The 25302-nt window shown below is 40.5% G+C and overlaps 1 protein-coding gene across 1 annotated transcript in view; it reads left to right on the top strand.

Moving 5' to 3' along the window:
- C1QL1 (complement C1q like 1) overlaps positions 1 to 22433 on the top strand; it is a 623479-nt gene extending 601046 nt beyond the window's left edge. The window contains exon 2 of the mRNA XM_044055118.1: positions 21540 to 22433. Within this exon, the coding sequence (XP_043911053.1) occupies positions 21540 to 21719 (180 nt within the window). The 3' untranslated portion in view covers positions 21720 to 22433. The remainder of the gene's footprint in view (positions 1 to 21539) is intronic.
- Positions 22434 to 25302: the final 2869 nt, after the last annotated feature.

The raw sequence follows: 25302 nt of genomic DNA, 5'->3' as shown, positions 1-25302 counted from the left end.
CTGGAGGGATGGGACCTTTAGAGGATGGTATACTAGTTTGTGGGCAAGTGAGAGTTGATACCATTGAAGGAGGTAAGGGAGTTCTAGCCAGCCTAGTTCAGTAAGTGAGAGACAGTGGTGACTACGGTAGGATGCCCCGGTGGTGAATTTGGCGATTTTGTTGTAGCAGGTCTCGAATTTTTTTAGATCACATTGCCTTAGTTTGGTATATATTGGAGAGGCATAAAGTAGGATGGAGATAAGGTGCAAATTTGCAACTGAAATCCTAGCTGCTTTGGTGAGGAGTTGCTTATTTCTGTATAAGTTGCCTAGTTTTTTGTGGACTTTTTTATGGTCATGGATATGTGAATGTCAAATTTGAGATTGTTGTCTATTTCAACTTCTAGCAATTTTGTGTGATCTGTTGGATGGATAGTGGTGTTGTCTTTTGCTGTGATGTTAAAGTGAGAGTTGTTTTGAGTATGTTTGGTGGGTTGGAAGATGAGGAGTTTAGTTTTGTTTGGGTTGAGTATTAACTGAGCATTGGCTAGCCAAGTTTCAACAGAGGAAAAGGCATCCTAAGTGACCTTTTGCAGTTCGGGTAGGGACTGGGCTGAGCTGTGATGCCTGCTGACCAACAAGCTCCATCAAGGATCTGCCGTCCTTCACCACTAGGGTAAGAACCAACTGCAGAAGCATTTTACAAACATTCATTGGGGTTTTCTCTTAATGGCACTATCCCTGCCTTCAGTGGCTGGCATAGAGACTAGCATCACTGCAGGGGCATCCTTTGTTCTGCCCATTATGTGTACATGTTCCCACAAAAACACAAACTCGAATACACACACATACACACACACACACACACACACACACACACACACACACACACACACATGCATGCACGCACACACGCGCACACATACACACACATACACACACACACACACACACACACACACACACACACACACACACACACACACACACACACACACACACACACACACACACACAAAGATATGCATGCGGACATGACCTGGGATCACCAAACACATGTTCCCCAGTTTTACAGTCATTGTGAACATGAAAGCCCTTGCTTGTAGGGCAGCAATGGCTGACTAAACCCACTGTCTTTGTCCCCTCAAAGTGGGTGATCCATCACAAGCCAATCACGTCCATCCTCCCTGCCTGCCTCTTCCAGTGCCCAAGCTGTTAATCCATCTGGGTTCTTTTTGCATATAGCCTAGGCTTTATCCAACTACACAGGGATGGGGGCACTATTTTTTTTTAATCTTTCACTTGTTACATCTTTTTATCATTTATATGACTATACATGTGCAGTCCAGTCATAAAAAAATCTGCAACATTAAACAATCTCTAGAAAGAGAATAGAGTATGGTATTTACAACTTTGACTCAACATGTGATTTTAATTGTCTATTTCAGAAGACTGACAAACCAAAAGACTGAAAATTCAAAATACTGAATACATTTTAATGCAGGCAGCAAGCCCCCCTGCACCCCACATCCCCCTGATAACTATACCAAGTCCAAGATCACTCAACAGTGGAGATTGGGCAAATTCCATCATTCAGTATTTTGAATTTTCTGTCTTTTGGATTCATTTTTTTGTTTTTTCAGTCTTCTGAAGTAGACCCAATTTTAGTCATAATCTAGTTGCACATCATCATTTAAGGAGACATTCATAGGTTCACCACATCAGAATAGCTTGTATAATTTATAAAATAACAGGCTAACCATATTTACATTTGATGACTTTTGTCTGTTGACATCCAAACTCTGGCTTGGCTCAAACAAACATCAGTCATTCAACTAGCAGGTACTTCTACTTGAAGCTTTAAGTAGACCATGCTTTCTTGCATAATGCCCTTGTTTCCTTACTAATAGTTTGGGTGGTGAGGTCTACCCCAATAAATATAGCAAATTAAGAAAAGCTATGCATTTTTATTTTCATGGGCTTTTTCCAAAACAAATTGCAGTAGCATAAAAAGTAGACCTACTGATTACTATGTGTAGATTGGGGTCTATTTTGTATAACCGAACTTCCGATTCACCGACACACAATTTACCGACCCCAAACAACCGAAAACACACAACACCGACAAACACCAACAACTCAAAAAAACGAACACCATTACACCGACACAAAAAACGTAAACTACACATAGCACACAATAACATATCCACTAACCTTAACCTAAACCCTAACCCTAACGTCCGACACTACCGCACACTTACCCAACTCGCACCCTAACCCTAACTCACTTAACCCACCCCTAAACCTCAACACCATCACTATCGCATACCTGCACCCTAACCCTAACTCACTTAACCCACCCCTAAACCTCAACACCGTCACTATCGCACACTTACCCTACCTGTACCCTAACCCTAACTCACTTAACCCACCCTAAAACATTAAGCCCGTCACTATCGCACACTCACTCCACCTGCATACTAACCCTAACACACTCAACCCTTCCCTACACTACACTACGTCACTATCACACACTTACCTTACCGGAACCCTAAGTCCGACACTACCGCACACTCACCTTTCCCACACCCAAATCTAAAATCCCTCACTATCGTACACTTACCTGTCCGCTCCCCAATCCTAAATCCGTCACTATCGCACACTTACCGGATCGCGCTCACACGTTGCCGTTGTCGGTCTTTCGGCTGTCGGAATATCGCCTTTTCGATCACCTACCTGTTCGGTCGTTCCGTCTCGATCTTCTGGGTGTCGGTGAAGTGGCGGTTCGGTTATTCGAAGTAGACCCGTAGATTGATATGTATGTACACCTTTAATAAGTTTTCTAGGGGCTTGCACAAGTGTAAAAATACTGAGCATGTGCGAGCTTGACTGCCATTTTGTAGTAAGCTGTTGAGATGTAACCATGTATATCTGTGTAGTCTGTCATTTAGTCAGTTTGTTTATATTTTGTACTGCTGCTATCCATCCTGATGTGTTTCTGTGTAATAAAGCATATAAACGAACTACCCTGCCCATTCATCTTTAATGGGAAACAAGACGAGTGACATGATGTCAGAATGGGATCCAGAAATCCAGATTCAGGAGCGAGAAGGCATTCAGTTAATGTTGGAAGAATATAGAGGAATGGATCATCCCTACTGTACGTATAACTTGTAAAAGCAAGTCAGAAACGTATTTCAGGTATCAAAGCTTACTTAAATGATCTCTTATTCGCAAAATATAAAACAAAGCATTCAGAATGCTCTAAACAAATTTCTCTGTAAACAAAATGTCCGAAACTGCAACATATTGAAAAAATATTCAAATAACTATGGAAAAATGTTTGAAATAAAGTCTGAGTCACATATAATGAATAAAATAAAGATAATGACCGCATTTTTTCACTATGATCTACTTTTTTGCATTAATTAAAGCTATTCAAGATATCCCAGATATATAGTTTTCACGTTTGTGCAGTATTACAGTACAGTTATTTTGCAAAATACAACCATTTCAAAGCATATTTCGCAAAGTGCAGTATTTCAAAGAGTTTATTGTGCATTTGAATGTTATTATAAGTGCTGGGTGTGTGTACCGATTCATACATAATTACAGGGGCCATATTGTCAGTGTGTTTGAGCATACTTTGGTGGTATGGCTGAAGGATTTCATAGATCAGCTCCACTTGTGTTTAATAATACTATTGCAGAAAGTTGGAGAGTGTTTGAGCAAGAGTATGATATTTTCATACAAGCTGCATTTTCTATTAAAGATGACCATAAAAAACATTTATTCTGCTTAATTTGGCTGCTTCAGAAGCCATAGAAAGAGTGTTCATTTGTGTATGCATCTGCTGTGTTTGCAGGAGGGGGCATCATATAGTGGTAGCAGCTGAGTCAAGGGAAGACCCTGAGTGCATAAAATGTAAATTTAGAGAAATGTGTAACCCCAAACGAATATTACAATGGAAGGGCAATTATTTTACACAAGCGATCAAAAGCATGGGAAAACCTTTACAGCATATATAACTTGACTTGACTTGAGAAACAAGGCTAAAATGTGCAGATTTGGTGATTTAAGGGATGAGTTGATAAAAGACAGAGTTGTGTGTGGTATTAAAGATGATACTGTGCTTTGTGACAGTGATTTAACTTAGAATAAGGCCATTTAGATTTGTCAGATATATGGGCTTACAGAAAAGACACAAATATGCTTACAAATGATAAATGCATGCTTCTACTATCTGCTAAAGCTCATGTTGATAATATGAAGCACATAGTTAAAAGAAACAGGCCTAAGCACATGGCAGCAACTGCAAGCCCTGCAACAGTCACTGGGAAACCCTGTAGCTTTCTAGCAAATTCCAGAGTGTGCACAGTCTCAGAGAAGCACAAGGATGAGTCAGCAAACAGGCATAAGAGTGAGGGTACAAGCTCACCTAACCTCATAGTAAACTGTCGTAATTGTGGTGGTAATCGTGAGTCTAAAAGAGAAAAGTGCACAGCTTTTGGTCAGCAATGCCACACGTAAAAAGTGGAATCATTTCCAAAGATTTGGTAAATTAAAAGAGGCTCATTCTTTTATTAAAAGAGAACATTCAAAAAGGCAAGTTGATCAGTTAGAAAGCTGTGGCCCTTTTTTATCTTGATGGCATGTCTGTGCTTAATGAAACAGTCAATGCAGTAGATTTATGGGCAAAGAATGAAGTATTGTGTACTGTTCGGGTAAATGGGAGACCCATAGAGCTGAAAGTTGACACAGGTTCAAAGTGCAATGTTATGTCAGCAGAAACATTTGCTAGAGTATGTGCTGGTAAGAATCTTGATTTGGCAAAGTGTGCAAAGCTTGTTGGTTATGGTGGTGAAGAAATTCAAACTGAAGGTTCAGTAATGGTTTCATGTTACTCTGCTGGGAACAGCTATGACTTGCAATTTTGCATATTCAAGAGGCACGTCCAGTCATTATTAGGCCTCAGAGAAGGTTTGAAAATGGGACTGCTGTCATTTAATAAGGAAGAGCTCCATGTAAGCTTAAAAGATCACTTTTCTAATTTTAAACAGTCTATTTTCTCTACCTATGCTGATCTTTTCAAAGACAAACTAGGCAAACTTCCAGTTATGTACTCCATGAAGTTAGACCCTGAAGTCAGTCTAGTTGTTAAGCAAGCTCAGAAACTTCCAGTACCTATACAGGACAGAGTCAATGCTGAACTAGATAAAATGGTGCAGTAAGGTGTAATTTTTCCAGTTGAAGAACCAACTGAATGGGTTTCCTCCATGGTGGCACCTCATAAGAAAAGCTCAAATGATATCAGAATATGTATTTATCCATGAGATTTGAACAAAGCACTAAAAAGACCTCCCCATCCAATACATACAGTTGAAGACGTCGCTGCTGTCATACCAAATGCAACAGTTTTTTCTGTCTTGGATGCAAAGAGTTCATTTTGGCAAATTTTGTTTGATCAAAAATCTTCATTGCTAACCACTTTCAGTACTCCTTTTGGCAGGTACAGATTTTTGAAAATGCCATTTGGGATAAATTCTGCCAGTGAAGTCTTCCAGCATGCAATGGAGCATTTTTTTTTTTTTTCTGGGTATCCGTGTGCTATTATGGTAGATGATATTCTATTAGGAGGTAATGGTAAAGTTGAGCATAACAGAAACCTCAAGAAAGTTCTGGAAAGAGCACATGAAATGAATCTTAAGCTGAATGCTCAGAAGTACAAATTCAGGCTATGAGAGGTTACTTATGTCAGTCATTTATGTACCAGTTCAGGCTTACGAACAGATCCTTCAGCACAAACAGCAATTCTTGAGATGCCAGCTCCAGGCAATGTTCAAGCCTTACAATGTTTTCTTGGCATGGTTAACTACCTAGGCAAGTTCATTCCAGACTTAAGCAACTTTCAGCACCACTCAGAGACACATAAAGATGCATCCTGGTCATGGTTAGAGCAACACCAGAGAGTGTTTGATGTCCTGAAACAGAGCCAGTCCACCAACTTCCAGATACTGTGATGTTTACAAACCAGTTACTCTTTCTTCTGATGCTTCAAAGTTTGGTCTTGTGCAGTCATTCTTCAAGAGAGTAGACCAGTAGCTTATGCATCCAGAGCTGTAATCCAAACTGAGATGCAATATGCGCTGATAGAGGAAGAACTCTTGGCAATTGTATTTGCGTGTTTGACGTTTCATGATTATACTTATGGTAAACCTATCCAGACTGAAACAGACCACCAACCTCTAGTCACTATTTTGAGAAAGCCTATGCATACAGCTCCTGCCAGATTGCAACACATGATGTTGAAATTGCAAAAGTATAACTTCAATCTTGTTTACACAAAAGGCAAACTTTTTTATCTTGCTGATACTTTATCCAGATCACCCAGAAATACAATTGAGCAGCATGAAAATGAGAGACTTGATTTTGAAGTCATGGAAGTCAGAAATTTGTCTTCCACACATCTTCATCAGCTTCAAAGTCATACAGCTTCAGATCCAATATCAGTCAAGGATGGCTTTCAAAGCAATCTTTTTTACCAATAGAAGTGCAACCTTATTTTCTTTACAGTGATGAGATTTTGTTCGACAATGGTATCATCATGAAAGGTCCAGAAGTGATTGTTGTTCACCAATGACTGCCCCTGTTGCTAAACCCAGTTCTAATTGCTATATCACTAGATCAGGCAGCATTTCCAGACCATGCTCCAGAGACACGGTAACTTAGACATGAATGTTGTGTTTATTTCTTATTGTCTGTACAATTACATGTTTCTTTTCAAATGTCATTATATTATGGGCAATTCATTAAAGAGGGAGGATGTAGATCAATATGTATGTACACCTTTAAGAAGCTTTCTATGGGCTTGCACAAGTGTATAAATACTGAGCATGTGTGAGCCTGACTGCCATTTTGTAGTAAGCTGTTGAGATGTAAGCATGCATGTCTGTATAGTCTGTTAATCAGTTTGTTTATATTGTGTACTGCTGCTATCCACCCTGATGTGTTTCTGTGTAATAAAGCATATAAACAAACCACCCTGCCTGTTCGTCTTCAATTGTAAACCAAGACAAGTGACATTTGCTTTATTCAGAACTTCTCTAAAGTATACGGACATCATGAATGTCATCTAAATGCAATATTTTGCCAGAAATATTTATTTCCAATTCTACTTTCTGTGTTCTGCATCCCATTCATAATATATATTCCCACAGTGCTAAGAGTTTAAACAAAAAACTGCACTCTCTAGAAGTTCTCTTCACCCTAGAGAATGCCGACATCTGGGCAGTCTCTGGAACATGGTTTACAGCCATGGAGGGCACACACTGACAGTGCAAGGTTATAATGCCTTCCAGACATTTAGACCTTCTACTACACAAACAGGGACTAAAGATGGAGCTGACTCAATTTACATCAAAAATAAATAAACCTCAAGGCTGGTCAAACAGGACAATACACATGAGCTTCTCCATATTCAAATCTCGATAGGCAAAATCCAGTACCACTTCCTTGCAAGCTATAGGTCCCCTCTATGGCCCAGGGATACCCATACCATGTATTTAAACTTATTGGAAACAATCTCCAGCAAACCCAATACTATATTCATGGGTGACTTTAATTACCCCACTATTACTTGGGAATCATATATGACACCAATTGTACAGGAACAAAGATTCCTGGATTTTGTAAACATAAACTCCTTGTACCAGAATGTCAAAACACCAACCGGGGGTGCAAACATACTGGATCTGATGCTCACTAATATGAGAGAGTGCTGCACACCTCCTTGTGTAGTGTCTTTTCTGGTAAGGTCAGATGACAAAATGGTCTCCTTTGAAGTAAAAATAAAACCTGAAACCCAGAGCTAACCCTGGAATATTCAGGAATGACTCTAAGGCTACCCTCCTAGTATTAAGTGGTAACCTGGAAAAATTTCAAGCACCCATAAACCCTGAGAACACTGCTGCCTAATTTAAACTGTTCACAAGAACCCTATGCAAGCATGTTAATAGCTGCATGGAGGCAGCTGTACCCACCAGAAAGAGGTACAGAAGTAATTCAAAAAACAAGCCACCCTGGTGGAATCACAACATCAATCGGCTGTATAACAGAAGGAAGAAAACCATGGCAAAAACTAAGATATACAGCACCCAGCAGGATAAAAGCACTCTTATCAAACTAAGTAAACAACTCATAGGACAAATAAAGTCTACCACAACCAAATCTGAGGTAAATTTGGGCTTCCAGGCCAAGGACAGCCACAAGGCATTCTTAAGGAACTCATTGCTAATGGAGCCACCTATACTGAGCCAGAAGATATAGCAAACCTACTGGCCAACAAATTCAGTTCCAACTTTACCCCTCTCTCCCCCTCAACATTCCATCATGAAATACCATAAAATATAACTCCCTCCTGATATCATTAGGGGAACAGGTCCTCAATGCTCTCTCTAAAGCCAAGAATACTGCATCAGTGAGCCCAGGCAATATCCCAGGATGCCTTCAACACAGCAGAAAACATGACCTAGCAGGCTCTCTGGAATTGCTATTTAACTGTAGCCTCCAAACAGGCTTCATGCTTCATGAATGGAAAACAGCAACAGGCGTCCTTCTAGACGAAGGTGGGTCATCTACAGATTCTGGAAACTACAGAACCATAAGTCTCACTTCTCTCATATGTAAAGCCATGGAAAGAATGATCATGGCAATGGTCAGTAATGACAACGATAGTTGAGTTAAAATACCTTTATAACCAAGACAACAAAGCTTTCAGGTTCAAAAACCCTTTTTCAATGTTTTACAACAGGTATAGTAACACGCCCACTTTTATACACAATAAAATAGGTCATATGACCTGCAGCCACCATCACATGACCATAAAAATTTAAAAACATTTGAAAGTTTATCGAAAGTTACTATGTGCAGCATAAGCTATAGAAAATTTAAGCTATAAAAAATTATAACTATGAAAAATATACATAAGTTTTACATAAATTTTATAAAAACAACATTTACTTTGACTACTTATAACATAAAACAAAAATAATTAAATATAACGTTATACTAGATTATGTAGGAAGTTTATACAAAAATAAGTGTAGAATATTTATAATATATATAGACCTTTACATGTAAAATGTATATTTTTCATAGTTATAATTTTTTATAGCTTAAATTTTCTATAGCTTATGTTGCACATAGTAACTTCTGATAAACTTTCAAATGTTTTTAAATTTCTATGGTCATGTGATGGTGGCTGCAGGTCATATGACCTATTTTATTGTGTATAAAAGTGGGCGTGTTACTATACCTGTTGTAAAACATTGAAAAAGGGTTTTTGAACCTGAAAGCTTTGTTGTCTTGGTTATAAAGGTATTTTAACTCAACTATCGTTGTTCTTGGACTTATTTGTTCTGTTCCAGTGCTTTGCTTCAATGGTCAGTAATGACACAGGAAACCTCCAGATACAGGACCCAACCCAGTCTGGTATCGTAAAGGGCAAATCAGGCCTACGCAACCTGGTGGACTTCTTTGAGAAGGTCACCAAAGCTATGGATGAGGGCAAAATGGCTTATACTGCCTACCTTAATTAGGCCAAGGCATTTGACACAATACACCACCACAGATTGTTGACAAACTTCAGAACTTAGGTACAAACCGTTATGACATCCAATGAATAGCCAGCTGGCTCAGAGACAGGACCCATGAAGTTAGTCTTATGGAGTCCACCTCTACAAAGAGGCCAGTCACAAGAAGTGTCCCTCAAGGATTGATACTGAGACCACTCCTTTATGGCATTTACTTCTCAGAAGTCAAGGCCAATGTCAGTGGCCTCTGGCTGGCTACATTTGCAGATGATTGCAAACTAGGAAATGTCATTGAATCACCCACTGACACAAATGTCTTCAGGAAGGCCTGACACAGACAAATAACTGTTGACAGAGCCATGAACTAAAACTAAATGCCAAGAAATGCATAATAGTATCCTTTGCAAAGTCATCAACCCCTGGTAACTTTCATATTGACAACATACTCCTAAGAGTTGACCCAGTAGTCAGGTACTTGGGGACACACATAGTAATCTAGCCTTTGACTATAATGTCTCTACAGTAATGAGGGAATCATACTGTTGAGCAACTTGTAAACAATGGCATCTAGGTCCAAGGAAGTCACTGTTACACTGTATTTAGCATTCATCAGACCTATCATTGAGTACAATGTTCCCTTTGGTATGTACCTAACCAGGCATATCCAACAAATGGAATGCTAGGTGTAAGTAACATGTCATATGCAGACTGCTTCAAGGCCCTATCCCTGTATTTTGTCTCCTACAGGCTATTGAGGGGAGATCTATGCCTGTCATACAGGGCATTGTCAAACCCCACTCTGATGGACCTGCTGCATATTTGCAAAACAAACAGCACCAGAATTACTCATTCTAAAGACTTAAACCTTGCCTGTGATATAAATAGGACCTGCTGGAGAGACAGGTATGTATCCCAGAGAATACTCCTTCTCTGGAATAGGCCTCCCCATCCATGGGAAGTAGAGTTCCTCCTTAACCCAATTCAAGTGTAGCCCCTGCTTGTAAATATTTCACCTCCCAAGCACCTGCTTACACTTATCATGAGTACCAGAACTTGTCAGAAATTTGGGATGCATGGCTAGGTTTAAAAAGGGCCTTGTAGAAGTTAGCCCAGTAAACACCTATAAACCTACAAACCTATGAACTTCTTGGTTCAATTTTATATTTGTACTTTCTAGTTATTGCTTTTTTTAAGAACTGTCACTATCAAATTTACTAATGTCTATTATTTTTTTATTAAATCTGCAATGTTTTCCTATACCCTCCTCCCTTAACCTTGTTCTCAGAATTCCAGCTTCCAGCTTGCCCTGTGAAACTCGGGATAAGCCTGTGCACTCAGTTATTTGAAAAAATATTCTTACAGTCTTTAATACAGTGAAGGAGGCCTGTACTTCCTAACATCATCCCCTCTACAATTTTTGAATGTGTAGAGGAGAGTAAAGGGAATATCAGCCCTCCACCATACTAATAAAACAAATGGCAATGCTAAGGGGAATGCATATAGTAATACAGTGCCATTTTTGTACTGTTAAATGCTTTTATTTTTTTGTTGAGACAAGCAAGGTAGTGTTAGTGCAATGTCCTTGATGATATCTTTCTTGAAATGTCATAAATTACTTTACATGTGGTGTAGGTACACCTAGTAAAACATTCTGATTAAATCCCTACACGCATTAGGGAACTTATTAATTTTTTTAAATTGTGTTTACCAGCCCATTCACAATCCATATACACAGCCTCATGTAATGCAGAAATTAAACAAAGACTCTCATTCTACTCCCTACTATGAAGATACACACTTTATCATTTTTTTAAACCAAAACGCCACATTTACACTCCAAAAGACAGTACCTATGTATACTTAATTTAGTTTAACCCAGACCTGAAAACAGACCTTTAACTGTTCTATGTATAGATTAAATAATACAATAATTATATAAAAACTGAACCAGAATTGACATGCATTCAAAATTATATTCACTTTAATTCAATCCCTCCAAAACTAAGAGTAATACCCATCAAGGGGTGTAATCCCCTTTACACAATACCTGACCAGCACTGTCTATATTTATAATTGCCAGGTATGCCTAGCCTCCCTCTCCAGTTGTTCTTATCCTTTAATCATAACCTTGAGTTAACAAGCTTCAATCAACATGAAACTTTTCATTGCCCCAGTATAGCCAATTGATAATGTCACTCGTACATTATGTAGACAGCATATATACGTTGGCCAAATTTATCAAAGTAGACTAAGAATATAGATAGAAATGGAAATGATAATCTGGCTTTGCATTTGTGCAGTGATCCTGCTGCTTTAGCCTATATATACATATTTGCTTTCATACTGACTCTGATGTTAACATTTAAATGAAAGAGTCCATTAGAAAATAAGACTGTACTTGGAGGAAACTAGAATCAAAAGCAAAGTTTAACTCACACATGATGTACTTTTAATTATAGCATTCAACAAAGGAAAGTTTTGTTCACAGGACCATTAATACACAACCTAGGAACCAAGATTCCCTAATGTACATTTCAAAGATAAGTGCCATTTTATTTTGTTCTACAGTACAGCATAATGCAACCCATCCTAATTTTCAGGTTAACTCAGGTACAAGTGCCGTGGTAACCATGTCATTTGCCTTTAATGGAAACATTTGTTTTATAATAGTAAATTAGCAATATTTTATTTTTCACATCAGCTCCTAATATACATGACCTTGACCACCAGGAGGCACTCACGTGCATTTCCTTTTGAATCTTACTCAAAGACCTCACACTGTTTGAAGCAACTTGATAACTCATGATCATAAATAACCATTTAACATAACCGATAGTTTCATGACAAGTTAATTTTACCTGATTTACAACTTTTTGTACCTTCTAATGGGGGAGTATAGACAATTACAGGATAAACATAATCATTATATCTCACAAGTGTGTTTCTTCACAAGTGCAGCCAATCACATGGCCACAGCAACTGTTTCCCCAGCACAAACAGCTCTGCATTCAGTCAGGTCATTACAGCTAATACCGCTGGCAAAATTTTAAGGATGGTTTAACTTAATTTTCTTTTTTCTCTGTCCCCATCATTCATTAACAAAAATGCACATGCTTACTACGTCAAAGAGGTATTGGGGTGGTACAGTAAAAAAAGACATCGGCAATATTAAATTACATCCATACCACACACTGCAAACAAGAAACATACACAACATTATTTCATGAAATGTATACTAAACAGCTAACTTAATATTTAATCCCACCTTATTTCATAAAGTCCACAGTAAATGCCAAACTTAAGTAGCACCAAACTGAAAACGCAGTGTTAACTCGAGTTCTCTGGAGTCATTTCCATGCTGTTAGAGCTACCTCCTGCCTCTGTTGCCTTGCTTTATGACCCATATACCACTCCTAAAATGTCGCTTTATATTGAGTTAATAAAAAAGAAATATGCATAACAATGGTTCTGAAAAGAAAACAAACTTTAGCTGAGAACTAGCGAGTCAGCATTGATTCACTTTCTTTGATGTTTTTTTCTGCTGCTAAAGTTGCTTTATGCATTTTTTTGTATTCGATATTTAAATAAAGGAAACTGTTCTTGGTCAGATACTGGACTGACATTAATTTCCTTGCGTTCATGCAAGGGGCTGCAATTTACTTCCTCATGTTTTTAGTCCTAAACACAGTTCAAGGTTTCTTGTGCACTGGTAATGATTTTAACCTCTTACTGAAAAAAGAACTCATGGAAAATCAGCTGTGGACATTATCCAACTTCAACTTCTTCTTTACTCGACGTTCACAAACAGCAACCACAAAGTGCGTTCATTTTTCAAGTCTGAATGAAAAAATTTTTTTCAAAAAAGGCTACCTCCTATTTAGCAGATTTTGCCAGGTCTCCACAACAAAGAAAGAATTTGATTCTTTAAAGAAAAGATTTCTGAATGTATCAATATATTTCAAGGTTAGGCTTCATGACAAGACTTCAGTTTCATTGTGATTGGCCATCAAAACTGCAGTCACAATGGAGCAAAATCATTCAAATGCGAACAGAATTCAAAGTTAAAAATATTAGAAAGAAAACGTTTGGCAGGTGGATACGCTTCCCTGTATAACCTTATGCAGAGGTCTGCACCCCATACTCGTTCTGTTGACACACACACACACACACACACACACACACACACACACACACACACACACACATTCACTCACAAACACAACCACATACTCACTAACATACACACACACATACACACACATATGCACACACACACACAGACACATGCACACATGCACACACTCACACACACACCACACAATTCACCAAGAAACTGTAACCTTGATCTTGTATATAAAACCTCAGCATTCACACACTAATGATTACGCATATGTAACTGAATCAGTAGTATGATTCAAACCAGTTGCAAGTGGCATCCCACAAGGCTCAGTCCTGGGACCTCTCTTGTTCGGTATATATTTCTCAGAGGTACAGGCCAACACGGAAGGACTGTGGCTGACCAAGTTCGCAGATGACTGCAAACTGGGTGCCATAATCGACTCTCCAGCCGACACAAGCATCCTCCAAAAGGGCCTCATAGAAACAGACAACTGGTGCCAGAGCCATGGCCTCAAGCTAAACGCCAAAAAGTGTATAGTCATCCCCTTTGGCAAAAACAAAGTGCCCACAAATTACCACATAAGTGGTAATCCATTAAGTACGGAAGAAGTAATTAGGGACCTGGGGACCCAAGTTGATAGCAATCTCTTATTTGACAACCAAATGGCCAAAGTGGTTAGAAAAACATTTTATATAGCCCACCTAATCATGAAGGGATTCACATCTAGATCAGGGGAGGTCATCGTGCCTCTTTACTCATCCCTCATCAGGCCCATAATTGAGTACAATGCCCCTTTTGGGATGTACCTTACCAGCCACCTGCAGCAACTGGAAAGACCCCAAAAGTACCTCACCAAGAGGATCAAAGGGCTCAAACAGATGCCATATGCTGCCCGGTTAAAGAAACTCCAGATTTACTCAGTGGCATATCGCCTGCTCAGAGGCGAGCTGTGCCTGACGTATAAAGCCATGTCCAACCCGGAATTAATGGACATGCTGCACCTCAGAAAATCCAAATCCTATCGAGTTATGCGCTCGAGAGACTTGAACCTCAGCACTGAAATAAATAGGACATGCTGGAGGGACAGATTTATAACCCAGAGGCTCCCTTCACTCTGGAATAAAATCCCAGTCCAGGTTAGGCAGAGTCCCTCATTGACTCTCTTCAAGAGGAATCTTGATGAGTGGATGGGGGATCGTAGGTTTACCCTGGGTATCACTTCTATGTCACTGTTAGACAGAGGCACAGTATACTAACCTCAAAAAAGGGCATAGCAAAATTAATTTAAAATGGGTGGCGAAAGCCAAACACACTCTGGCTAGGCTTATAAATGCCCTAGGGCAGATAGCCTAGTATGAACCTATGAACCTATGAGCCTATGATGAATACAAACCTGGCACCATTAAGGTTAATGGACTGTCACCATTCAACCTGGCTAGAGGACCCTGTGTGTTCCTTCTGGTTTAATTTGGTTTACCTGCAAGCCAATATAAACTATTAGCTAATCCTTTCTAAATCTGACATTATTCACTTCCCTCTTCTTTTGCTAGGGGTCTAGTCACATGGATACTTTCTTATCTGATAAATTTGCTTATCTTCTAGCCTTTCCAACTGCACCTTCATCCTTTTGAACTGCTTCCTCAGTTTCTTGCTGCAAAACCAAAAAGGTGTCTGAATAGTCATTCAATAGCTAATCAGTTTTAGTACCTTTATGTATACTTTGTCTACCAGTTTATTACTAAACTTTTAAATTTTAGCCAAAATTGTCTCACTTAGCCTTTTTACCATCACTGGATTGGATACATCCCTGCATTTCATTAAGCTGTTCTTCCACATCATACACAATGGAGTTCACGGACACTCTTCAAGCTCCTGACATTTTGGTTGCCAGTAGTCACTTCACTTTTTCTTCTTCTTTGAATTTTGTCTCTTTTCATCAAATACAAAGCACTGCTTTCTGATCAGAAACCTTTATGCTGACTTCTATGAAACAGACACCAGCTTATAACCATTTTACAGAAACTTTTTACAGAAGCACCATGGGGACCCACTTCTCTTTAAATGGTCATACTGAAGGTTCCTGACTGGAGACACTGGATGTAGAAGAGACACTCAGGGAAATCTTGAACTTAGAGGGCATTCAATGCCTTAAGGAGAAATGTCAGAAACAAGTGATGGTGTTGAATTTATGTCTGTAGAAAAGGTCATTGTGACTATTAACTTACTGTGAGAAGGTTGTGGCAGTCAAAGAAACGTCCAGAAATGCTATGGTTTGGATAACATGGAGGTGTCTTGTTTAACATACTTTCTTACTGATGACTGGAAGATAGAGGCAATACTTATGGATGGACTGAAGAATTGGCTGATGGTCTCTATTTTAATAGAATAGGACAGAGGGATGTGTTCCCATTATAGGAAGATCATGTTCATCAGCCTCCCTGGAAAAGCCTATGCCACTGTGCTGGAAAGGTGACCTTATTCAATAAATGAACCCCTGATTTTGGTGAAGAAATGTGGACTCTGTCCTTACCATGGAACAGAAGGTCACACCATTTTCCTTGCACAGATACTGGAGGAGTCACGAGAGTTTCCCATTACTGTCTACATATGCTTTCTAGACCTGGAGAAGGCATATGACAGCTTACCCCAAAATGTAAAAATGAGGTGCCTGAACCACAGAAACATACCAATCAATCCAAGTATTGGTACAGCAGATGTTTTGTCGACATCAGTAGTGCTAAGTTAAATATGGTCAAAGTGGCCATAGGAAGCCATTAAAGATTTTTGTCTTATGCATGTTTTGTCAGGGGTAAGATATCAAATGCAGCCAAGGTTTTCAGACCATCTGTTTTAGGGATGTGAGGATTCCTTCTTTGCTGTTTGGAGAAGATATTGTCCTCATGGTCTCAAGTGATTGTGCAATCTTCTGCAGAATGTGTGGTGGCTGGGATGAAAACTAGCACCTTCAAATCAGAGGTTACAATTCTGCCTGAAATAACGAGAGGCTTCTTCTCTACAGGTAAGGGTCTAATAGCTGCACTACCTTAAGAGTAAAAGTCAGGTGTTCTGGAGTCTTATTCTTGAGTGAAAGTAGAGGGGATCAGGAGACTGACCATGGCCTGAGATCAATAGTTACAGTACTGCAGGTTGTATTGGACTCTGAAGATAAAGCAAGGAATGACTCATAAGATGAAGTTCTCAATTTAATGGCCAGTCTATGTCTCCATCCATACTTGTGGTCATGTGTTTTGGGTAGTGCCTGAAGGATGGGATAATAAATGCAAGCAGAAGAAATGTGGTACTTCATATGGCTGCAGGCTGACTGTCCATGCAAAGTGAGAGTATGGCAATCTGGCAGGATCTTGTAATAGAAATGCTGCTTCTCCATGAAGAAAGGGTTCAGATTACTACGTTTGAACACCTACTAAGGAAGCCACCCCCCTTCCCAGGTTACTTGCTACAGGAAGTGTACCAGACATAGCCTCCGTGAAAAAGCATGATGTACTGGAGATTATATCCCTCACTTTACATAGACTCACCTGACAATCCTGCAGGATGAGCAGGAGACCACTGCTGGGGATGTACTGGAGATTATATCCCTCACTTTACATAGACTCACCTGACAATCCTGCAGGATGAGCAGGAGACCATTGCTGGGGATGTACTGGAGACTATATCCCTCACTTTACATAGACTCACCTGACAATCCTGCAGGATGAGCAGGAGACCATTGCTGGGGATGTACTGGAGATTATATCCCTCACTTTACATAGGTTCATAGGTTAGTACTAAGCTAACTTCCCTTACGAGCCATTTTAAGCCTAGCCAATTATCCCTTGTGAGACTCAAACCCTGCACCTTGTGTTTGTAAGGCAAACACCTTAACCATTAGGCCACCCTCCCAACCCCCTTGTCTCACCTGACAATCCTGCAGGATGAGCAGGAGACCATTGCTGGGGACTGAGAAGTCTTCATTGCCCTTTTCCTCTTTCTGCCATCATGCCCTTCACCAAGACAAGTAAATAGGAAAATGAATGACTGATATATAGTTTTACAAAACTGCAAAATATAAATATTCGCACAATTTAGTTGACTCAAAAAGGTTATGTGACTATTTATTACATGTTGACATATGAATGGTCATTTACTATACATGTGCATACATGTATAAAACCCAAGATTTATTTTTTTTAATTGTTGTATTTCTAAGAGATATAATGTCAGTTGCTACATGGTATACCAAACCCTTATGCCCCTCTGATGTTCATTTATATTATTTAATTTCCACTTTTGATGTCTGTTGCTTCCACACGCCATAAGCTATAAAAATATATGGCACACAATATACTGGAATGGAGTCTAAATTTCTTACATAATATTTGATATGGAGCACAGTGCACCTTATTGAAATGTAAAAGAGAGTTTCAGTAATCAACATAGTGTTTCCTTTCTTAGCACAGCCATTCTAATGAATGTTTAAATTCCTACTAATGCATTGCCTATAGCACTAGAACAAAATCTGTTGAGTCTGTTGATGCATAATATTAAAATGTACTGCTCCCAAGAAGAAAGGAAACAGTGTAACAACAGGACTGGTAAGCTTCAAGGAGCAATACAGAAATGGTAGCATGGATTTCATGTACGGTAATGTACCTTCAGACATACAAAACTGCCAATAGGAAAAAATGAAAAAGAAAAAGATGAAGCAAGTCCATCCCATTAGGCAGTAATTATCTTCCCCGTCTTGTGCATCTGCCCTACTCCTCCTCTTCCCAGACCTCTTTGAGACTCCAGGTCTTTCAACAACCCAGTTACCCATTAATACAGAGAACTGCACAAGCCTAATACTCTCTGGTTTAGGTAAGACTTTCTTATATGTAACCTATCTTCCTTCTCCACATTCCAGTCATGCCCTCCTCTCATCATCCACATCACTCTTATCATGCCTCCTTCCTCACATTCCAGTCATGTCCTCCTCTCATCCTCCACATCACTCTTATCATGCCTCCTCCTCCACATTCCAGTCATGCCCTCCTCTCATCCTCCACATCACTCTTATCATGCCTCCTTCTCCACATTCCAGTCATGCCCTCCTCTCATCCTCCACATCACTCTTATCATGCCTCCTTCTCCACATTCCAGTCATGCCCTCCTCTCATCCTCCACATCACTCTTATCATGCCTCCTTCCCCACATTCCAGTCATGCCCTCCTCTCATCCTCCACATCACTCTTATCATGCCTCCTTCCCCACATTCCAGTCATGCCCTCCTCTCATCCTCCACATCACTCTTATCATGCCTCCTTCTCCACATTCCAGTCATGCCCTCCTCTCATCCTCCACATCACTCTTATCATGCCTCCTTCTCCACATTCCAGTCATGCCCTCCTCTCATCCTCCACATCACTCTTATCATGCCTCCTTCTCCACATTCCAGTCATTCCCTCCTCTCATCCTCCACATCACTCTTATCATGCCTCCTTCTCCACATTCCAGTCATGCCCTCCTCTCATCCTCCACATCACTCTTATCATGCCTCCTTCTCCACATTCCAGTCATGCCCTCCTCTCATCATCCACATCACTCTTATCATGCCTCCTTCTCCACATTCCAGTCATTCCCTCCTCTCATCATCCACATCACTCTTATCATGCCTCCTTCCCCACATTCCAGTCATACCCTCCTCTCATCCTCCACATCACTCTTATCATGCCTCCTTCCCCACATTCCAGTCATGCCCTCCTCTCATCCTCCACATCACTCTTATCATGCCTCCTTCTCCACATTCCAGTCATGCCCTCCTCTCATCATCCACATCACTCTTATCATGCCTCCTTCCCCACATTCCAGTCATACCCTCCTCTCATCCTCCACATCACTCTTATCATGCCTCCTTCTCCACATTCCAGTCATTCCCTCCTCTCATCCTCCACATCACTCTTATCATGCCTCCTCCTCCACATTCCAGTCATGCCCTCCTCTCATCCTCCACATCACTCTTATCATGCCTCCTTCTCCACATTCCAGTCATGCCCTCCTCTCATCCTCCACATCACTCTTATCATGCCTCCTCCTCCACATTCCAGTCATACCCTCCTCTCATCCTCCACATCACTCTTATCATGCCTCCTTCTCCACATTCCAGTCATGCCCTCCTCTCATCCTCCACATCACTCTTATCATGCCTCCTTCTCCACATTCCAGTCATGCCCTCCTCTCATCATCCACATCACTCTTATCATGCCTCCTTCTCCACATTCCAGTCATTCCCTCCTCTCATCCTCCACATCACTCTTATCATGCCTCCTTCTCCACATTCCAGTCATGCCCTCCTCTCATCCTCCACATCACTCTTATCATGCCTCCTTCTCCACATTCCAGTCATGCCCTCCTCTCATCCTCCACATCACTCTTATCATGCCTCCTTCTCCACATTCCAGTCATGCCCTCCTCTCATCATCCACATCACTCTTATCATGCCTCCTTCTCCACATTCCAGTCATTCCCTCCTCTCATCCTCCACATCACTCTTATCATGCCTCCTTCTCCACATTCCAGTCATGCCCTCCTCTCATCCTCCACATCACTCTTATCATGCCTCCTTCTCCACATTCCAGTCATGCCCTCCTCTCATCATCCACATCACTCTTATCATGCCTCCTTCTCCACATTCCAGTCATGCCCTCCTCTCATTCTCCACATCACTCTTATCATGCCTCCTTCTCCACATTCCAGTCATGCCCTCCTCTCATCCTCCACATCACTCTTATCATGCTTAGTTCATTTTCTCTACCCTACAGTGACATAGGATAGAATGACAGCAGAAAACCTGCTTATTTTAAAAAGAAGGGACTGGCACCAGCGACAACAGCAAATGGAATTGGACCTCAACCTGGAGGTACAAATTTAATGTTCAAACTGCAAAGTCAGCAATGAGATGCGGGAATAGAGAGAGAAGAGGAAGTATTTCCAAAGTAAAAAAAAAAAAAAAAGTTATTCCTCTTTCTGTAGACCCTCATCTCCACAAAGACACATTGGAGAGAGACAAGTAGTAACAGTAATAACAATATCTGGGGGTATACCAGACCTCCTACAAAGTATGAATGGGAAAAAATGAAACCTAAGGAAATAGTGTATGTATATCCGCAATAAGAAGATGGAGAGCTCATAATTCATAACATTTTAAAATAGGTAAGGCTACTCAAAAAGATCCAATATGGGGTCACATTTCAGGGAAAATATCTGCAAAAACAGTGAAGTACAGTTTGAGAATCTTTGTGGGTGTTCAGAGGTGATGGACACAAGTTGATCTTTATAGATAGAGTAGTAATTTTGACAATACAGCTTTTTTATTGGTAATAGAGTCCAAGACAATGGTCAAATTCAAGAAAACATGACACACATTGGCTGCTCCGCTGGGGGTGCAGTGGTTTAGCTAGCTTTGTTACTATGATCACTTACCCATAGAGTAAGATGGAGCAGACTGAGGCAAGGTGGTATGAATTTACTGTTAGATTTGTTTTTTTATTGAAATAATTAATATTGGTGAGTAGATTGTGTTTCTGAATATGTTTTATGTGCTCCTCTTCTGGTCATAGTTTTATGGCTTAGAACGGATTAAAAATGTGCATATTATGCAGTAAATCTGTTTTGCATCTTTTAGAAAGTAACAAACCTTGTAATCATGACAGCTAAACATTACCAAACAGCATGTTATTCTTGTATTGTGTAGTGTAGTTTCTGTCCCATAGGAACTGTCACAGCTCTAGGGTGTTTATGAGTTTTTTTTTTTAAATGGATGAACTGTCTGGGATGTTATTTTTCACTGAATGTTATTTCTAACTTTCCAGGTGCGAGCAAGTGCTATTGCTCAGGATGCAGACCAGAACTATGACTACGCAAGTAACAGTGTCATTCTCCACCTCGATGCAGGAGATGAGGTCTTCATTAAACTTGATGGAGGCAAAGCCCATGGTGGTAACAACAACAAGTATAGCACATTCTCTGGATTTATCATCTATGCAGACTGAGACAGAACATGCAGTGAGGAAACAAAAGAAAGCAAAACAGACTCCTGTGTTTCTTCAGCTGATGGTGGCTTAGAGTTTCTATTTTGTTGGTGACTTAAAAAAAAATAAAACTTTTAATAGAAATATACATCTGCCAACAGTACAGTCTAAAACACAAGAGCATGAACAAGTACTTCTACTCTTGGTTTGGTCTCTTGTTATCTAGGCCGAACATCATAAACGTAAGAGGCCTGCACAGAAAAACCCTTGTGCAGTCAAAGTGGTGAACCAGCCTGTTGTGTAACATATCAGTACCCACAGTTTTTGCCAACTAGATGGAACCAGGACTTTTAAACAGAGAGACAATTAAATTAATCAAGTCCTTTTACTTTATAGTTCAAAGACAACATTCTCAATCCAATCTCTTATTGCTGCAGTGTCATTACTTGAACCTTGTCTTTTCAATCGAAAGAAAGTTCAACTGTGCAAATGAAACGACATCTTACAGATAATGGTTTAACATTACTCACTTCTGTGTTCTGAGACTGATTTTTCTTCTTTACTAAAATACAACCTAAAATGTCCTTCATACAGTCTGAGATTTAATAACCCAACCTGTGCCCCACCCTGACCAAGTAGGACATATGGTCATGTTATTTTTATCTTGCATATGATTCAGAAACTGAACTTGCATCCTGAAATGATTCCTATTAAAGTGAATGCTTAATAACAGAATGAAACTGAAATGTCTGTTCTGTATTACTTTGTTTGTATCCTATTATATAGGTTTCTTCATATATTTAAATGCCTAATAAGAAACATTCTGAATGGGGAACATATCCCACTGTATGCATGAGTTATTGAGGTATTATGCTTTTTTTTTGTTATATGAATAAATGTTAAGTGGCTGCATGAATAATGTGCTATTATAGTTTAAATGGGCTTCTTCCTTCCTTCCTTCCTTCTGTCCTTCCTTCCTTCCTTCCTTCCTTCCTTCCTTCCTTCCTTCCTTCCGTCCTTCCTTCCATCCTTCCTTCCTTCCTTCCTTCCTTCCTTCCATCCTTCCTTCCTTCCTTCCTTCCTTCCTTCCTTCCTTCCTTCCTTCCTTCCTTCCCTCCTTCATAGGTTCATAGGTTCATAGGTTGATACTAGGCTATCTGCCCTAGGGCATTTATAAGCCTAGCCAGAGTGTGTTTGGCTTTCGCCACCCTTTTAGATTAGTTGACTGTGCCTCTGTATAGTAGGTCACAGAAGAGATCCCAGGGGTAAACCTACGATCTCCCATCCACTCATCAAGATTTCTCTTGAAGAGGGTCATTGCCTAACATGGATTGGGAATTTGTTCCAGAGTGAGGGGAGCCTCTGGGATGTGAATCTGTCCCTCCAGCATGTTCTATTTATTTCTGTGCTGAGGTTTAAGTCCCTGGAGTGTGTAGCTTTAAGGGATTTGGATTTCCAGAGGTGGAGCATGTCCATTAATTCTGGGTTGGACACGCCTTTATACGTCAGGCACAGATCACCTCTGAGTAGGCGGTAAGCAACTGAGTAGAGCTGGAGTTTCTTTAGCCTAACTGCATAGGGCATCTGTTTGAGTCCCTTGATCCTCTTGGTGAGGTACTTTGGGGTCTTTCCAGTTGCTACAGGTGTCGGGTAAGGTACATCCCAAATGGGGCATTGTATTCAATTATGGGCCTGATGAGTGATGAGTAGAGGGGCACAATGACCTCCCTTGATCTAGATGTAAACCCTTTTGTGATAAGGTGGGCTATATAGAAGGTCTTTCTAACAACTTTGGCAACGTGATTGTCATAGGAGAGATTGCTATCTACTTGGATCCTCAAATCCCTAATTACTTCTTCCGTACTTAATGGATTACCACCTATGTGGTAATTTGTGGGCACTTTGTTTTTCCCAAAAGGGATGACTATGCACTTTTTGGCATTTAGCTTTAAGCCATGGCTCTGGCACCAGTTATCCGTCTCTGTGAGACCCTTTTGGAGGATGTTTGCAGTCATCTACGAACTTGGTCAGCCATAGTCCTCTCATGTTAGCTTGTACCTCAGAGAAATATATACCGAACAAGAGAGGTCCCAGGACTGAGCCTTGTGGGACACCACTTTTAACTGGTTTAGAGTCTGACATGGCACCTGCAATTCTGACCATGTGGGTTCTATCCCTGAGCCAGTTTGCAACCCATCTTGTGACATAGGGGTTGATATTTAAGCTGGTGAGCTTATTTATGATGCCCGAGTGGGGTATTGTGTCGAAGGCTTTTGCGAGGTCTAGGTAGGCTGTGTGGACTACCTTCCCTTCATCTATGGCCTTGGTGACTGTTTCAAACAAGTCAACCAGGTTCAAGAGGCAAGATCTGCCCTTAACAAGCCGAATTGGGTAGGATCCAGTGTTTGGAGGTTCCCAATGTCTTTGTTTATGAGTTTCACGATGATACGCTCCATAGCTTTGCAGACCAGGCTAGTCAGGCTTATAGGGCGATAGTTTCCGGGGTCCGTTGTGGCACCACCTTTGTGGAGTGGGATCACTGTTGCTGTACACCATTCCTTGGGTACATATCCTGTAGTAAGGCTGAGATTGAACAGTGACTTTATGTGAGGGTTCAGTTCTTCTTGGAGTTCATGTAAGACGCAGCCCGGGACACCATCCGGTCCCATTGATGCTGTGTTTTTTTGCTTTGGAGAGGGCAGCTCTCACCTGCACATCTGTGATGTCAGGGAGACTACACTCTGTTGGGATAGACATTTGCTCTTTTGGGGGGGAAGGGGGGGGAGTTTGCACTGAACCTGTCTGCCAGGATGTTGGCAATGTCTGTGGGTTCAGTATATTTTTTGTCATTTTGAACTAACTCAGAGCATATCTGGGAGTTGCCACCCAGGTTCCTGACATAACTAAAGAAGGCCTTGTGATTATCTTTAGCATCTTGTGCAATTTTTCTTTCGAAACTGGCCTTAGATGATTTTATGAGGGATCGTAGTTTCTTGCTAGTACTGATCAGAGATGCCTTCCCTTTTTGGGATTTTGCTCTAGCATATAGTAGCTTCCTCCTTCTGTTGTATAGCTTATTTATGGCTGTGGTCCACCAGACAGGTCTCCTGCCTTTGGAGGAATGAGTCTTGGATTTATTTGGGATAGCATTGATCCATGCATTCCTGTAGGTGTCCATAGAAAGCGTTTGTAAAGGATTCTGCGGTTTGGGCCATATTTTCCACTGGCCCGGGGTCTTTGAAGGATTCCACCTCGGTTTTGAGAAGTGAGAAGTTTGCTTTTTTGAAGTTCTTCACTGTGGTTTTCTTGGCTGGGGGTAGGGACGGGATATGGATGCCCAGTGAGATTAATTTATGGTCAGATCTTACCAATGAGGGGTATACCTCTGGTATGGAACATAGAGTCCCCATGTTGGTGATGATCAGGTCCAATATGTTTTCCCCTCTTGTGGGAGTGGTGACCAGTTGTTCCGTAGCATCTGAGTTTATAAATTCTAGGAACCATTGGGCAAGGGTGTTGGGGCTTGAGTAGTGCTCCCAGTCTATGTTTGGGTAGTTGAAGTCACCCAATATAATGGTGTTTGGAGAGACCTTCATATTCTCCA

This window comes from Protopterus annectens, chromosome 13.part0 (assembly GCF_019279795.1).
Source record: "Protopterus annectens isolate FY-2018-M chromosome 13.part0, PAN1.0, whole genome shotgun sequence".
NCBI classification, from domain to species: Eukaryota; Metazoa; Chordata; order Ceratodontiformes; family Protopteridae; genus Protopterus; species Protopterus annectens.
Note: the sequence above shows the minus strand (reverse complement) of the source record. Positions and strands in the feature narration are given on the sequence as shown.